The 18,898-nt window shown below is 37.2% G+C and overlaps 1 protein-coding gene across 2 annotated transcripts in view; it reads right to left on the bottom strand.

Moving 5' to 3' along the window:
- atg7 (ATG7 autophagy related 7 homolog (S. cerevisiae)) overlaps positions 1-18,898 on the bottom strand; it is a 114,866-nt gene that overhangs the window by 40,589 nt on the left and 55,379 nt on the right. For both annotated transcript variants that reach the window (XM_017704744.2, XM_037532548.1), the window contains 2 exons: positions 17,249-17,329; positions 8,077-8,199 (listed from right to left, as the gene is read on the bottom strand). In XM_017704744.2, coding sequence (XP_017560233.1) covers positions 8,077-8,199; positions 17,249-17,329 — 204 coding nt within the window. The remainder of the gene's footprint in view (positions 1-8,076; positions 8,200-17,248; positions 17,330-18,898) is intronic.

Genomic DNA, 18,898 nt, shown 5'->3' with positions numbered 1-18,898 from the left:
CTGACCGCCTGCCCATCTATCCACACTGTTTTCTGTCTTTTTATTTGTCCTTCGTTCATTTGGCTAGCCACACCAGCATTCCCTTCATGTACAGTACTATGCGAATGTTTTAGGCATCTAAGCAAATTTTTAAACAGTTTATCTCAGCAGTGAGTTTATCGCAATATATGTTAGAATAAAGACATATTCATAATTCAAATAAACATAAATACAATAAAAAGTAACAAGAATATCTTGGGTCCATTTTTTCCTTGACACCTTCACAGCCGCCATAGAGACTTGTTAATATCATCAATTACATCATGAGCACAGTTTAATGAAGCACTGATTGGTCAAACCAGGAGCTGCTTTTTAACTACATATACAATAATACTGATGGACTGCAGGTTTAACAGTAATTTTAATCACAGCGCACAAGCTTTAAATGGGGATTATTTTAACTAATAGCACGGAGCTTGTGAACTGCCAACAGACGAGTTAGACCAGGGGTCAGCAGGTCTTTCACTGTTCTGTTGTGGCCCTGCAGCAGAATTAGATTTTTAGGTAAAAATAAAACAATCTTCCTTTATAGTAAAATACAGCTCTGCTGATCATTCTAATACAGCTTAGGAATAAATGGTCTTAAATGCTGGAGTTAATGTATAACTGCTATTTCATCCTTTAACCCTGAAGGATGGCACACAGACTGCTCAGCAGCATAGCAACACAGACAACAATCTCGCCTAGCTAATAGCTAAAGAAAACGGCAAAGAGAGAGATTTAAGGCCAACATCAATACTTTGGAGATGAATGATCTTTTTTACATTTATAATCACTCCAGCTGGTTTCCTGACATGTTTAATCAGCATCAAAATACTGACAGACACTAAAAAGTCACAAAGCTGATATATTCCACCTTAAATGGTACAGCAGTTACACTCTGGTGCCTCACTATTTAAGGTGAAACAGGAAAATTTGTACAAGAAGCTGGCAAATGAGAAACTGACTTCAGCCTCGTAAAAAGACGAACGTTGAGAGAGATTTTGCAAGAATTTGTTCTACTTTTGTGGAAAAGTTTCATGCCAGAGATGCGAGAAACACGACTAAAGCTGAGCTAAAGCTTAAAGCAAAGCTAAGTAAGGCTGCATTTTATTTTTTTTTACTCTAAACTTCTACATAAGCACATACTGAGTCATATTTACAACCAAGATGGTAAAATGTTACTTAATAAATTTACATAAAGTGCTGTGGCTCCCAAGGTGGTTTGATTTTTGTTAAAAGGACAAAATGGCTTCCCTTAGACCCCTGAGTTAGACCATCAGAAGCAACCAAATGCACATGATGTGTAAAAGACAACACATTCACAACTAACTGGCTGCCTGGAGTTTAGTGCTTGAGCCTGAAAGCAAAAAATAAGTGGATGTGCTGGTCTTCTTGGCCAAAATAACAGGCATGGACCTCAATTAATAGAAAAGAATTGCAATTGAAATGATAGTCACAATAGTGGTTAAAAAATGCAATTCCATATTTTCCTCAAATTGTTCAGGCATACATATCATATTAAGAAAAAAATACTACATTGGTATCAGCCTCAAAAAAGCTTGTCCCTGCTTGTTAGAACAATATGTATTTACAATTTTTATAACTGTAATTATAATAAATAATACAATTACAACATGCTTCTGTTATCGCCAGCAACTTACAAACACTACTTTAAATTCATCTGTGTACAAACAGAGCTGCACAACATGCTTTATTTATATCAGCCATAAATTGGCTGCTCTAGAGCAGCTCATCATAAATGCCCATTTTCAGGGCCATAATGTCAAAAGCACAGGGTGTTCTGATTGCTGCTCTCAGAAGATTATGGGCGACTGAGAAAACAAAAGCCTAACAGTCCAACCAAAGAAGACAGGGTATTTTCCCAGCATGCAAAGATCTGTTCATTATTCATAGCTTTCTGAAACAAACAAACATTAAAATGTCTCACAAGTCTCAGACAGCAGAGTGACTCACAAACATGTGGCAATTAACCAGAGCGCATTACCCAACACCTGGACTGGACTAATGAATGGCTTCATTATTTTATCCATTTGCAATCTGATCTACAATCAGCTGTACTGTATTGTGCAGCTCACAAAGGTGTGAGTGTGGGCTGGAGTGGGAAGACTTGCTTCTAAGCCACCCCAGGGCAAGAGGAAGCAACTGGCTAGAAGCAGAAGCTCAGGTAAGCACCTCTGAAGAAAGTCGAATCTCACACTAATGGCTTCACCTCACAATGCTCTCATTCATGGTCATGTTTGAACAAAGACCGCGACAGCCAGCGCAGGTCCATATAAACACCACCAGCTCCAGAGCAATGGGTTTCCACATCACTGTCACCGCATGAAGAAGACATTTACTGTTAAACTAGAGCTGTCAGGACCGATTACATTAATAATCAACTAACCTACAGACTATTTAGAGAACCATTTTTTAAAGTCAAATAAACAAAACAATAAACCAATTTCTACAGGTTTTTTTATTTAGCACGAGATTAACATAATGTGGGCTTATGGTTCGTTAATAGCACAGGATTACTACAAACTGGGGTTATTTGCACAATTGGTTTGACAACACATGATTAATATAATCCGGATTTATTTCTACAACTTTTATAACATGGGATTAACATACTCTATGTATATTACTAAATGTAGTTATTTCTATGGTTTGTTTTATAGCACAGGATTATTATACTCTGTGGTTATGTTTACAGTTAGTTTTACAGAATTAACAAACTAGGATTAGTTTCAGAGTTTATTTTACAGCACAGGATTAATATAATCTGGGGTTATTTCTCTGTTTTGTTTTACAACACAGGATTATTGTGTTCTAACATTTTTACAGTTAGTTTTACAGCACAGGATTAACAAACTAGGGATATATTTAGGGATTGTTTTAATGCACAGGTTTAAAATCATCTGGGGTTATTTCTACAGTTCATTTCATAGCATAGAATTCAAATCTGGGACTATTTCTAGGCTCATTTTATTACTTACATGCTCAGAATTAATACAACCCGAGGTCATTTTTAGCACAGGTTTTTGCATATTCTGGGGTTATTTCTATGATTTGCTTTTTTTAACACAGGATTTTACTGATGAACCAGTTAGATACGGTAGAATGCAAAGGTTTTAGGCACCTAAAAAATGGAAAAAAAGCTATTATTCTGGACAGTAAGCACTCATTTAAGAAAAAAAACAAAAAAACAAAACAATAATATTACAACAACAAAACAAATGGTAATACACCATGTAGTGCTTTATGCATGTTAATGTGCTCCTTTAACCATTTCTCCAAACCTCTCTATGAGGAAAACCATATTATTTGTAGTTACCATTTAGTATTTGGTTTGTCTAATTAATATTTCATTAAATTCATTCAGGTGTGCTGGTGGAGAATCTGAATGAGCCATTCAGTAGCTGAGCGTGTCGAGGAGAAGTCCAAAACCAAACCTATGTTTTTCTGACCAGCTCTCAACTCCTTTCTTGGACACAAGAATTTCTTTTAACTTACTGTACTTATGTTTATTTGTACCTATTCTAGTGTTATTTAGTGTCTTCATCAGTAAAAACACACTAACTGCCCAAATAAATAGTTTTAAATCATTTTAACGACTGCCTAAGGTTTTTGCGGGGTTCTGTAAGGTTTACATACTGAAGGAAAATACTGTTTGAAACTGTCTAAGTCACTTATGTTTCCCTTCACATCATCTAAGGGCCATGTAATCATAAGCTGGGTATTTATAATATATAGCATCACAAAGAGAGCACAGCGAATTAGATGCTGGATGGTTCCACATGGTTCAAATTCTACAGCCTAACACAATGAGCCTGAGCCCAGGCAGGAACACACTTCCTCTCATTTAGGGTTGGACTCCATGTGTGTTTGTAAACCACTGCAGGGAAGAGAGAGGAGTGCTGACGTGGGACTTTCCCACACTTCCAGCCCTCCATCCGGCCTCCATTCGTCACTGGAGAGTTCTACTGAAGCTCTGTAAGCACAAAGGTTCTCAGGGCTTCTGGATTTATTCTGGAATTGTCTTTTTTTTACCAATTGCTTATAACAGGTAAGTGAAACCACAAGTTCACCACCGCATCCTGATCAGCAGAGAAGCACAGAATTCATTCATAGCTTCCGTTTTTCATGCAATGAGCTTGTAAATTAGTTTTTCAGTATGCAATCTAAGGCATCTTTCATTAAAGATTAAATATTCCTTATATTGAATTTTTTTCCATTAAAGCCCACTTTAAATTTTTCTACATTTTTATAGACCAAAAATGATCAGGATTGACAGGATTTGTCAATGTGCCTTCAAGACTGGTTGCCCTGTAATGCACCTCTTTTCAAAAAGCAATAACGTCAGTGTAAATAGGCGGGGCTACCTACTGTAGGCTGATTGGAGGGAAATATATGTGAATGAGTTGGTTCCTGTGACATCACAGAAACAACAAATTCAAAACAGGCCACTTTTGATGAGGGAAAAGCAAGGAAAATCTGGGAAAATGGCCCTTAATTCAATGATGTATAGTGGTAAAACATATTACTGGCCATGGAAAGATTCAAAAGGCTACATAAGTCCATTTTTAAATTATTTTACTAAATTTGCACATCTTTCGTACTTCATGATGTCCAAAGTCCAAAAAATATAATTCACAGAATAAGTTATATTTGATATCTATAGTTATTGTATTACATTAAAATAGAAAAAGAGAAACTGTATTATAGATTGTAATGATTTGTCTATCTGGGACAGAGCGCAAGTCCCAGTGCATTCAAGCAACAGTAGAAAAACTCGCAATGATCAAAAACAAATGTTAAGACGTTTATTGTAGATATAAATCATTTGCTGCTATCATTGCTAACACATTGGAAATCATTTGCTGCCATCACTGCTAACACATTGGAAATCATTTGCTGCTATCACTGCTAACACATTGGAAATCATTTGCTGCCATCACTGCTAACACATTGGAAAAAAATGACCATAAACACGAAAAATGTGCCATAACTTTTGCACAGGATACATTCTGTTAAATGCACAATATGTTAAATTCAGCAAGCAAACAGTAATTGTGCATAAAGATGTGCAGAAATACATTCTCTGAAAAAAAGAAAACCAACAAAATGTCATTTAACCAAGGGGGCCCAAACTTTTGCACCCAACCATATGCAGTTTTAGCAGTATTAGGGATTTGGGCCAAGCACTGCATATTAAATAAGAAAATTCTTAAATGTTTTCTTTTTTCCCTACAAATTCTTAAGCTAGAAAAAGGAACATGTGGTCACAGACATCTCTAATGTGCTAAAAGCTTTGTACTCTTTCCTCTGCAGGGTCAATCCATTCCATCCATTCAGGAGTCTCTCACTCATGTTCTAAGATATCTGCTTTCAGATAGTTATTAGAGACTGTGGGCTGTTCATTAATATGACTACACTTTACCTTTTTCACCAAAACTTCTTAAGTCCATATTGCTGCCCACTGGGGATGATACAACAAGTGTACAGGACGATGTTTCAGCCATTTTGGGATGCTTTTGAGGGGGTAACTGGCTTGCATGCATAACTGCTTAACGTCTGTAAAACAGCCCATGGTCAAATTTTGGGCAGTTGGTTTTCACTTTGGGAGAGCTGATATTGTTTTTTTGGATGGTTCTGAAAAGTTATAAGTGTCTTGGTAGAGTTGCACAATGTATCCAAAAATAAATACTGTGGAAATCAATTTAACACGTTAACCTTCAATATTTTCAAAAGGTTCTTTGAAGCGAATCTACAGAGTAAAAAGTTTTTGCTTCTTTAAAGAAACTTTTTAAAAAAAATATGTTGTTAATATTTTATTTTGTCAGTTTCCATGTGTCACTTCTGTTGTTTTTTTTCTGCTCTATGAATCTTATCTGACATGGTGATGGGTAATGGCAGGTGGCAGGGTGGGTGATGGCAGGTGGCAGGGTGGGTGAGGGTGGGCGGTTTTGGAAGGAGTTTGATTGGATGGTTTATTTGGTGAAAGAAAATCTGTGCATGTATCTTGTTTCTGCTTTATAAGGCATTTCTTTCCTGCTTACCCAGTAAACAGAATGTTCAAAAAAACTTTCAATGGGTGCCTTGAGAAAAACAAAAGAACTTTTGTAAATGAGATGTATGAGTGTGAAAACCCTTTTTGAAGTTTAAAGAATCTTCATATAATGTAAAGATTAAATACAGATTAAAAATACTGATCATCAATTTCATCTTTATAGGTGAGTCAACAAGTGTGTCTGTTTTTGTGTTTAAATGCTGTTTCTTGTGTGAGTTGCGCAGAATTGTTTGTTATGAAGAAAGCTGCAGTTATGTGTTTTATCTAGTTTCATCTTTGTGGAGAGGTGTAAATAGTTTTCACTGCAGGGGATTGTCACCCATCCCATTTCACCCCTCATTGCTCGTGAGCAGCCCAACACAGAGTCACAACATTTCACACATACAGAGAAAAAAAGAGCCATAGATCACCTGATAACAGAATTACAAGAAATAAATATTTAATTATATTTGTTAAAAAGTATTTGTTAAAAATACCCAACTCTATTTTATTCCATCTGTAAAATACACACTAAGGGGTCACTGCAGAACGAGGCTACATTTGCATATGAAGTTCTCATTTGCTAAGAGTAATTATAAAGGTAGTTTCTGCATTTGTCATCTAACATTGAGATTCATCTATACAACATATCGTTACTGTCCAAAGAACAACCAAAAATAAAAAAAACATCACTGATGTTTGAACACAGGAACTGAAATCATAGTGCATGGACAAAAAGAAATACTCTATACATTTTAAAATAAAATCTCTTTACATTAACTACCATTGAAATTTAAGAATGTTTTTACCTTCTCCTTTAAACTTACCATTTTAAATATTTTTTTGACAGCAAAGTTGTCTTACAACCTGACTCTGGCCTAATGCTTCATCTTATTTATGTTCTTTCCCCACCAAAATAATATTCTGGTATTTATAAAGCATCTTCCAAACCTCTGTAGCCCTGTCTAAGTTAAGGGTTTTAGAGTGAACTGCAGATCATCATTCATTCATCTTTCAACAAACATGCTGGAGAAGCAGATAAGTTTAAGTCCAAGTTTTAAACATGACATAACAGTGAAAATTACTGGGGTCCCCAACCTAATGTATAAAGGACACAATCACTGGGGTTATATATGATTTCAAATGGAAATAATTTCTGATTTCCCAACTCTGAGAAGTCACAGAACGATTTTGTACTTCACATGACTGAATGTGTAATAGCAGCATATATCATGCTGTAATCTGTCCAGATAGTCTAGTTTAGCACATGAAACAGTGTAAGAGACCATTTGGCTCAAATAAAATAAACGTATTAACATATTACTATAAAATTTTGCTAAATAATATTACTTTATTTATACTTTACTTTATTTAAAATAATATCATTTTATTTAAGACTCTATTTCCTTTTTTTCCAGAACAAAAATGAATTGTTATAAGGCATTAATAAGCCATTTAGCTACGGCAGACAAAATTTTTACTGCAGGTCTTCAAGAGGAAGATATACCAGAGATGGTGGTAATATGTTCAAATATTGTATTCAATTATGTTATATATATATATATATATATATATATATATATATATATATATATATATATATATATTAAAATACAGATTATATACCACAAAATATTGTGATAATTATTTTTATTCATCACCTTATCTTATTTTTAAATATCATCTTAGATATCATATTAGACAGAACACTTTAAAATAAAGTGATCTTAGTGATCACTGCATTTTGAAGTATCTGGCAACCTAGTACGTAATATCTTACGTTAACTGAACTGAACTTACTAACTTTGATATCTGATAGAGATTCAATATTGGCTGATACTCTGCATTAACATTTGTTCTGATTGTGTTTTATCTTTATAGAAAACATACTGGACATCTATACATATTTATATACATAACTATAAATGTAATATTTGTAAGCGATTGTATTAAATAGGTTAGTGACCCTCTGGAGGCTGATGATGAAGCGAGGAAGCACTCACCTCAGCAGCCTGTGTCTCCTGATGCAGCAGCGTCAAACCAGTCAAATCCTCCAGAAAGGAATGAGATGAGTTAAAAACCTTCGACAAAAACTGGAACCCGTCTCTCTCATAATGGTCAAGCACCTGTGAATCAAAACAGCAAAATAATTACCAATGACGCAAAAATTGCAATTATTGCTAGTTTGTCTACAGGTACTGACATGTAATTTATACTGGAAAACATCTATATACATTTTATATCATATTATTTTATTTATTTATTTTATTATTAATCTATTAAAATTATTTTTACTATAATATTATACTCAAGCTAAAGAAAGTGAGTATGTAAGGTGTTAGACATAGTAGACAGGGTAGACATAACATCTGACTGAAACACAGACATCTGAAGCTTGAAAACCATACTTTAGACTTTTATACTGTGAATATCGTAAGAACTTTAATTCATGCTTCTGATATTACTGATGGAGTTGTTAGGCAGTTTTAGGCCAAAAAAAGACTGGACAAATGTAGCCCGGCAGATTAATCTAGATTTCTTCTGAGCACACAGACTATAATCGTCAGAATTTGGCACAAAGAGCATGAATCCATTGACACAACCTGCAGGTCCAGGCCAGGCTGGTGGAGGTGGTGTAATGGTGCGTGGAATGTTTTCTCAGCACGATACCACGCTGCACTGACGCAGAGAAAATAACGTTAGTGAATTATTATTTAGTTAATTATTGAAGTTTTAATCTCTATTTGATTAACCACAATTAATTATTTGTATAATTGTAGTTTTACAGTCTTTATATTTAGCCCAAAAACACCTTTCAACATCATACTGCACGCGATTTCAAATTAGTCTGTGGACCGACCGACTGCATTGATATACTTCCCTCTACAACTCTCGAAGTAGGTGGGGGAGATTAGCTTATATTCAGACGACCTGAATGTGTACCATGAAATACGCTTATATTGTTCATTTGACAGCTAAAAGGTTCTGGTGGATCTTTGATGATAACACAGCTTCAACAGCAGATAGTGTCGCACTTGTACTCAACACAATAGTGGGCTGGATATGAGGCAGACATCTGGCACCACTGCAGCCTGTTGGCCTAAGAGCACTCAGCCACCTTCTTCGTCACTGCCCCTCAGACACGCAGCCCTCCACAATCACACTGACTCCTTTCACAGGCCCCATTCTCTGAGGAGATAGGGTTTCTGTCGAGCCCTGATGAATGTGCAGCAGTGTTGTGCTGAAGGGGAGAGTGGCGTCTGCTTTAAACCAACCAGACATGAGTGACCAGAAGGGAGGGGTAGACTTATGGAACCAAATAGCATGGAATTAAACTATGATGTCCCCAATTTAGGGCAATTTTGATGTTTCAAGGTCTAGAAACCACTGAGATGAGTCATGTAGCTGTGTCTAAAGTTGTGAATCTCATGACTGGCTTGTTTTAACTCTTTGTGATGAAGGGACTAATCTTTTTGAGACTTAAAAACACAAAACAAAACACAAACACTTATCTAACGTCCTTCAGGAAGCATTCAGGTCAATGTTTATTTTAAAACTGAGAAAATATTTCAGAAATTCTCATATTTTTCAGAGGTGTTTGTCACAATCATTTCAGAACATCACAACAAACAGAACAGCATTGATAAATGCTATATATTGTTTTCTTTAAATGGACATATTTTAAGTACATTTCAAGAAATTCAACACCTTCCTTTATTGTTTTTTCCCAAACTGACACCTTATTTCTCTCATAAGGACGCCGCCTACGCTACACTTAAAACAGTGATTGAAAACAAACTCTCCTGCCTAGCAACGCAATAGCAGAGGCGAGAGCAACTTTACGGGATTTTATGTTTTCCACAAGTGGATCCCCTTGTTTGCACACCTTTTGACTGATGTGGCCTGTTAAACCGTGGAAACCATGTGACAGAGTGTTTGTACATTTCCAGGTCCTGGATTCAATTCATATTACAGTTAGGTCTTTACATATAATTTGTAAGGGAAAGAAACACATACACAATTATTGCCATCCCTGGTGAATATGAGCAAAACATTCTTTGTTAATTCTTATCTTTTTGATCTTTCATTCAAAATATTAACAAACCAAATCTTTTTCTGAAGTAAAAAAAATGATCATGAAATAAATATTTTTCTCAAATCTATATGTGACAACTGTTGCCACCCCTTCATTTAATACTTTGTGCAGCCCTCCCTTTGCAAAAATAATATGTCCGAGTCTTCTATAATTCTTAATGAGACTGGAGAACAGACCATTCCTCCATACAGAACCTCTCCAAATCCTTCAGATTTCAAGCTCCACACTGTGGACTCTCCTCTTCAGATCATCCCACAGGTTTCCACAGGGGTTAGGTCATTGGACTGTGGTGGCCATGGCAAAATCTTAATTCTGATCAGTGATCCATTTTTGTGTTGATTTGGAGGTGTGTTTTGGATCATAGTCCTGCTGGAAAAACCAGGCTTTGGCTCAGTTTAGGCTTCCTGGCTGATGCAGTCATGTTTTGATTTTATTTCTGCTGGTTCTTGATGCAGTCTGTGATGCCATGCATCTGAATAAATTGTCAAAAACCTTTGGAATAAAACAGTCTTATAGTATAACAGATACTGCGCTATCTGGATGGGGTACTTTTCTGCATGGCTATTCATGCCAAACTCACCTCTGATGTTTGTTGCCAAAAACCTCTATTTTTGTCTCATCTGACCATAGGACACAGTCCCACTGAAAATTCCAGCAACATTTGGTAAACTGCAGTCACTTGAGTCTGTTGATCCAACACAGGTTTTCTTTTGGCAACCCCCCCAAACAACTTGTGGTCATATTGGTGGTGTCTGATTTTGGTTTGGGCGACATTGTGACTCCCAAAACCAATTTTTGCAATTCACCATCTGTGATCCTTGTAGCCATTTCTTGATTTGTGCAGCTCAACAATGTTTTGTCACACATCACTGCGGTTTTCTCTGCTCTTTCTCATAGCAATGGCTGACTGAGAGCATTTGGCATGTGTTTCATCTCATATATATTCCCCAGTGAATCAGGAAGTCATGGCTGTACATTGAAGTGTTCCTAATCGCTAACATGAACTTAAAATATGAAAATAAATGCACTTCAGTTAGATTTTAGTCTTGAGAATAATAAGTACAGCATACATAGATTTAGATTTTACATTTTAAGTTAGATTTCAAATATTTTTCATGTTCAAAGAGAATAAGCTCATGATTACCAGGCATGCCTATATATATATATATATATATATATATATATATATATATATATATATACATACATACATACATACATACACACACACACACACACACATAATTTGACTAGGGGTGTTCAAACTTTTGTCTATGACTGTTAATAACAGACATGTTATTATCACACAGAAATACATATCTAACATTGGCAGGATTTTATATAGGTACTTACACAGAGTCTCTGTCAGAACAAATCTATGTTGGTCTATTCAGCACAAACTGTTTAACTGTAAACAGCAGCCATCATTTTCAAATATAAAAAATATAAAATTTGTAATGCTAGAGAGGTTTTATTGTGACAGTGCCCATTTAAATGGCACATACGCATGCATAATCTGATGTCTTGAGGTTGTATGAGCACAACCCACCCCTTTGTCTTTCTGTGTGTGTGTGTGTGTGTGTGTGTGTGTGTCTGTAAGAGTTGGGGGAGTGCAGCACATCTGGTTTACATACAGAAAAGCTCCCCAACTTGGACGAGCTCCTCCCTCCGTTTCTCGTAACTTCCTCCTCTGTAGTTGTTTGGAGACTTCACAGAGGCCATGTTCGCTCTTTGAAGCCACTGTATCTGGTATATGTTCATTAGGACTTGTGAGGCTGTAAAATAAACACTGGCTGTGGTGGACTTCCAGGTTGACAATCAGCCCCAATTACTGGAGCATGTTTAAAGAAAGAAAGAAATACATGTATGTAGGTGTGAATCTGGAGGTTCTGGTGTAATTCAATATGTCTTTTTTGTGTCTCTTAAGTGGTATCTGTGATTTCTTTCCTCCATCTCTTTTTCTTTTCTTTCATCTGAGGTTTTGCAGTGGCTTATTTCAGTGATATAGCCTCTTCAGGCTAGTTCAGTGTAGGGAAAAAAAGCAAAAAAAGAGAAAACAGAAAAGTCCCTAAATTTACAAGCGTTCGTCTGCTGAAGGCTGAATTGTTTTGTTTCCATGGTTTCCTGGTTGCACACAGCTGACAGCGGGCGCAGCACTACTAATACACAACTGCCGGACGGAGGCCAAATGGAAGAGGAGAGGGCCAATCCCAGGCTTGTTTTCACAAAGGCTTTTGGGTGGTGGGGGATGAACTGCAAGGGGACTGTGATCATATGTGTTGAACTGGTGTTTCACTAATGGATATAGTCTGACCAAACTGACAGTGATGTACACTTTTCACAGTGTAATATGTATTGTGGTTTCAATGTTGCCAATGTTGGCTGAAGATGAAAATTGACTCAAATAGTCTTAAAAGACAAATACTTGTCAGTATGTCTTATATTGCATTTTCTTATAGTATCAAATGTGTCTGAAAGTCACAGTGCGTAAAGACGGCACAGATCAGATATCAGCCGATATCAGCAGAAAACTAATATTAATTAATATTAAAATTAAAATTAAGATTAATATAAGTGGGTAAAAAAGAATGTGTTGCAATTTTGTTACAAATCTAGCCTTAAACAGCACAGAGCTGCTCTTACCTGATAACAGGAGCCACACAGACTAATATTAGAACAAGAAGTTAGTTGAAATCAGCATTTTAACCATTTTCAAACAAGTTTATGAACTTGTCAATTTTTGTCTTAAAATCATGAAACAGACGGACAAAGAGAGAAAAGAGAGAGACAATAAAGAGAGAGAGTAATCGCTGAAAGAGCAAGAGATAAGAGAAATAGCAAGACAGAGCAATAGAGTAAAAGTAGAAAAAGAAGGACAGAAAGCTGTGAAGACACACAGAGAGAGAGACACAAAGAGAGAGAGAGAGAGAGAGAGAGAGACAGAGAGAGAGAGAGAGAGAGAGAGAGTAGAGAGAGACACAATAGAGAAACAATACAAAGGGAAACAGACACACAGAGAAAGAGAACAGAGAGAAAGACAGAGATACAGAGAGAAAGACAGAGAGAAACAGAAGAGAGACAGTAGAGAGAGACAAACAGAAGACACAGTAGAGAAGCAATACAAAGGGAAACAGACACACAGAGAAAGAGAACAGAGAGAAAGACAGAGGAACAGAGAGAGACAGAGAGACAGAGAGAAACAGAAGAGAGACAGTAGAGAGAGACAAACAGAAGACACAGTAGAGAAGCAATACAAAGGGAAACAGACACACAGAGAAAGAGAACAGAGAGAAAGACAGAGATACAGAGAGACAGAGAGAAACAGTAGAAAGAAACAAAAGAGACAGTAGAGAAAAACAGAACAGAGACAGAGAGAAACAGAAGAGACAGAGAGAAACAGAAGAGACAGAAACAGAAGAGAGAAAAACAGAAGAGAGACAGTAGAAAGAGAGAAACAGAAGAGAGAAAATAGAGAGAGAGAGAAACAGAAGAAACAGTAGAGAGAGAGAAACAGAAGAAAGAGAGACAGTAGAGAGAGAGAAACAAAAGGGAGACAGTAGAGAGTAACAGAACTGAGACAAACAGAAGAGAGAGAGAAACAGAAAAGAGACAGTAGAGAGAGAAACAGAAGAGACAGAAACAGAAGAGAGGAAAATAGAAGAGAGACAGCAGAGAGAAAGAGAAACAAGAGACAGAGAGAAACAGAAGAGACAGTAGAGAGAGAAACAGAAGAGAGAGACAGCAGAGAAAGAGAAACAAAAGAGAGACAGAGAGAAACAGTAGAGAGAAAGAAACAGAAGAGAGACAGAAAAAAACAGAAGAGAGAGACAGTAGAGAGAGAGAAACAGAAGAGAGAGATAGTAGAGAGAAACAAAAGAGAGAGAGAGAGAAACAGTAGAGAGAAAGAAACAGAAGAGAGACAAAAAAACATGAGAGAGACAGTAGAGAGAAACAGAAGAGAGAGATAGTAGAGAGAAACAAAAGAGAGACAGAGAAACAGAAGAGACAGTAGAGAGACAGAGAGGGAGAGAGAGAGAGAAACAAGAGAGAGAAAGTAGAGAGAAAGAGAAACAAGAGAGACAGAGAGAAACAGAAGAGACCATAGAGAGAATAACAGAAGAGACAGAGAAACAGAAGAGAGAGACAGCAGAGAGAAAGAGAAACAGAAAAGAGACAGTAGAGAAAGAGAAACAGAAGAGACAGTAGAGAGAGACAGTAGAGAGAAAGAGAAACAAAAGAGAGACAGACAGAAACAGAAGAGACAGTAGAGAGCGAGAAAGAAGAGAGACAGAGAAACACAAAAGAGAGACAGTAGAGAAAGAAACAGAAGAGAGACAGAGAGAAACAGAAGAGAGAGAGAGAAAAACAGGAGAGACAGTAGAGAGTGAAACCAAAGAGAGAGACAGTAGAGAGAGAGAAACAGACGAGAGACAGAGAAAAACAGAAGAGAGAGATAGTAGAGAGTGAAACCGAAGAGAGACAGTAGAGAGAGAGAGACAGTAGAGAGAAACAGACGAGAGACAGAGAAAAACAGAAGAGAGAGATAGTAGAGAGTGAAACCGAAGAGAGAGACAGTAGAGAGTGAAACCGAAGAGAGAGACAGTAGAGAGAGAGAAACAGACAAGAGACAGAGAAAAACAGAAGAGAGAGATAGTAGAGAGTGAAACCGAAGAGAGAGACAGTAGAGAGAGAGAAATAGACGAGACAGAGAAAAACAGAAGAGAGAGACAGTAGAGAGTGAAACCGAAGACAGAGACAATAGAGAGAGAGAAACAGACGAGAGACAGAGAAAAACAGAAGAGAGTGACAGTAGAGAGTGAAACCGAAGAGAGAGACAGTAGAGAGAGAGAAACAGACGAGAGACAGAGAAAAACAGAAGAGAGAGATAGTAGAGAGTGAAACCGAAGAGAGAGACAGTAGAGAGAGAGAAATAGACGAGACAGAGAAAAACAGAAGAGAGAGACAGTAGGGAGTGAAACCGAAGAGAGAGACAGTAGAGAGAGAGAAACAGACGAGAGACAGAGAAAAACAGAAGAGAGAGATAGTAGAGAGTGAAACCGAAGAGAGAGACAGTAGAGAGAGAGAAACAGAAGAGGGACAGAAAGAGACAGAGAGAGAGAGAAATGCATAGAGAGAGAACGAAGAAATGGTGAGTAGAGATAACCAGAGAAAGGACAAGTGAGGGAGAGAAAGAGAGTAAAAAGGAGGGCAGAGAAATAGAAAAGTAAAGAGACAGAGAGAGAAACAAGGAAGAGAGTAAAGAGCTAGTAAAGATAGTATAGGAGAGTATGTGAGAGAGAGTACAAGAGCAAGAAACAAGTGAGAGAGAGAGAGAGAGAGAGAGAGAGAAAAACCCACCCCACCTCCACAGATGGAGAAGAGATTGAGCAACAGAGCTCTGATTTATGGGACGTGAACTCTTCAACACCAGCGAGTCCCCAGGGAAAAAACACTTCAATCCAGCCTCTAATTACTCACATACGACACTGACATCAACAGCAACTGAGACCTAATTGAGACCATATGGCTTTTACACACATACATAATTTACCCTAAGAGTCAGAGCAGCCAGTGAGTGTGCACATGTACATGTGTAAATACATACAGGATAAATAACATTCCTGACAATATTGATGATTTAACTAGAACCACTAAATAAAAAGGTTACACAAATTAAAAAAATCAACAACTCATTATACACGGTGTGAAATATTAGAAACAGCCAGGTGAAAATCAAATTTACACAATTTTACAACCAAACCCAGATAAAGTCCACCAGCTAAGATGGGTTTAGCATCTGAATTTTTCTTCTTTAGTTTAGAACTAGACCTATGAAGCTATGAGGGACATTCTAGCCAAAAAGATGTGTTTAATATGTTATTTCTTATGTTATATGTATTATATGTATTATATTCTGTGGCGTAGCACATCAGCCTCATTAGTGAGATAATCAGCCTCATTAGTGCGATAAAATTAACTATTTTTGTTCATCAGTGTTCTCTCACTATGATAGCCAGCAATAGGCCCTTTTCACAAGAAACAATAGTGTGTAAACACTGGGTAGAACATGTTTCGCTACTGCCTTATGGACAGTTATTAACCTCAGAAAGGGGTTCGTATCACTTCAGCTCAGCACAGAAAAGTGAGTCGTTTTATCTTTGTCATAGTTGCCAAGACTGAAATTCGAGGATGAGCCCAGAACAGTTGGAGAACCAAACACAAAACACTGTACTCATCATCGTTGTTACTGTTGTTGATTTAGCGGAAGCAGCGTTATCCTGCAATGATTACCGCCAGAAGAAAAAATGCGAAAATGTGAAAAGGGCCTTCAGCCACCTAAATCCTCTCTCTATATACATCTCCAAAATTCTCTCAACCTGCTTATAATGCATATCTGTCTTCAGTAAGGTCGTACAGACTTGATGTGCTTTAAGAGACTGTATAACTTACTGTGAGTTATAAAAATGCCAAATTTTCACTTTAAACAAGTGCTGAATTCTGACTCAGCACTCAGACTGTACACACTCATATAGATTTCATTATTCATAAATTGTTGTTTCTAATTCTAAACAGACATCAGCTCAAGATGAAACAGTTATTCATGAAAAGAAAAACTGAACGTAATTACGGTCCACATGCCTGCAGGACCTGTGAGTATGCAAACGAGACGGGCTTCTGCAGGGGAGTTGGAATTAAGCACAACACCTGCCGTCTAAAAAGGCTCCCTGCTGTGCTCAGCTACATGAGAAGTTTTAAAGTCATACTGTGGCCTAAACCACACTGACTGGACTGCAGCCTCTGACCCACTTTGATCAGGCTGAGAAATGTTTTAGGGATGTATTCACAAAAAAGATTTGGGTGACTACTGTCTGTTAGCAACAGCTCCAGCTCAGGAAAACTGGACTCTGAACAAGTCTAGGCTGATTGTCTACATCTGCGTGTAAAATTGTGTGAATAAGACATTTTGCTGGACCATCCAAGAAATTCTACCAGAAAAGTAGGATTTCATAGTCCCCCCCAACTTCACTACAAGATACACTTAATAAAGGTGGGCAAAGCCTGTGTGTGGATTGACTCACCACTGGGGAGCAGGCAGTGCATTTATCAAAAGCCAAGCTTGCAGGAAGAACATTGTCAAACCTGGACAGGAAGCCTCTAATCTGAAGAAAAGGGGAGAAAAAAGACATCATTATTACTCTCCAGCTGACATTACCTGTTCTAAAATTTACCAACTGACCACAGCGCCATCTGGTGTGTGTAAACACAAAAACATGCACAACTGCATTTTTGACATGGCCTTTTAATGTAAATCAGGTTAAATATTAAATTGAGCTTAAATATTAACCAGTGTAAGGACATTTTCACATGCTGCAACTGTTTCCTGGAGTGTCTGTGATCCTGGCAAACTGGAAACTATGCTCAGGAAAATAACATAGATCCTGGCAATGGGTCGGAAAAACAGGCTGTCGCTAAAATAACACACTACTGCACATTTTAATGCATCACTGCTGTTTATTTGCTGATATAAGATATATAACATAAAACATACTGCATAAATTGCAGCCTGTACAAAGACTATTTATATTGTATATATATTTTCCCCCCCAATATGTAAGGCCATAATGATATGTTGCTGCTGTCTGAACAAAACCTTGTATCTCATTTTTCATTTTTGACATACTTTCAAAGTACCTGTTGCCCTTTATATTGAGTTTAAATTTACTGATGAATGGATCAAAAGAAACAGCCCAGAATGACTTAGAAAAACATCTGGTTTCTTTGACTTACATTAAAAGTAAAATATGTTTTTTCCTTCTTCAGTAAAGTCAATTTGGAGATACAAGATTTTGTTAAAACAGTAGCGACGTATTATTCCAGTATGTAAAACTATAATAATACAAATAATTAGAACTTGCACACTAATGTTTGCAGAAAAATGCAATTTTAAGTGTGTTCTCTGTAGAGGGTGTGTTAACTTCTTTTCATTTAGAAAATAAGCAGAACCTGTATATTGAGACGGGGTGTTCACACGTCTGTATACGACTATAGTCCCCCAACACAAAAATGTAAATGTACCCTCAAAGCTACTACAACAATAAGAACCAGTGCATAGCAACTGCATAGTAACAAAGTGCTGATTGGATGTTGGCCTATTATGCTACTTTCCTGTTCTTTTTTATACCAATGCTAGCATTCCAATGCCAATATATGCTATATTTCCAAAAGTATCTAGACAGCCATTCTAATTACTGATATCTGTTACATTAAGCTGCACCAACTACTGATGCAGGTGTTCAATTGGATATTTACAGCTTGTATAAATCTCCAGAGAAAAGCACTGACCAACAGAATTTAGCTCTGGAGAAGCTGCACATGAGCCTAAGATCACCATGTCCAGTGCCAAGCATAGGCCAGAGGGGTATAAAGCCCTCCAGCATTGGGCTGTTGAGCAGTGGAACTATGTTCTCTGGAGTTATGGTGCTCCATCCAATTCCCTTGGGATGAGTTGGAGTGATCGAGAACTGATCATCCAACATCAGTACCTGACCTCTCTAATGCTCAATCAAATCCTCACAGCAATGTTCAACATCTAATGTAAATCCTTCCCAGAAGAGCAGAGGCTGTTACTAGAGTAAAACAGGACAAACTCACCATTAATACCCGTTATTTCAGAAGAAACGCTGCAGTGGGATAGAACTGAATGGTGTAGAGGAGAGTGAGACACAAAC

This window comes from Pygocentrus nattereri, chromosome 21, assembly GCF_015220715.1.
Source record: "Pygocentrus nattereri isolate fPygNat1 chromosome 21, fPygNat1.pri, whole genome shotgun sequence".
NCBI lineage: Eukaryota > Metazoa > Chordata > Actinopteri > Characiformes > Serrasalmidae > Pygocentrus > Pygocentrus nattereri.
The sequence above is the reverse complement of the archived record's forward strand: the minus strand, read 5'-3'. Positions and strand labels throughout refer to the sequence as shown.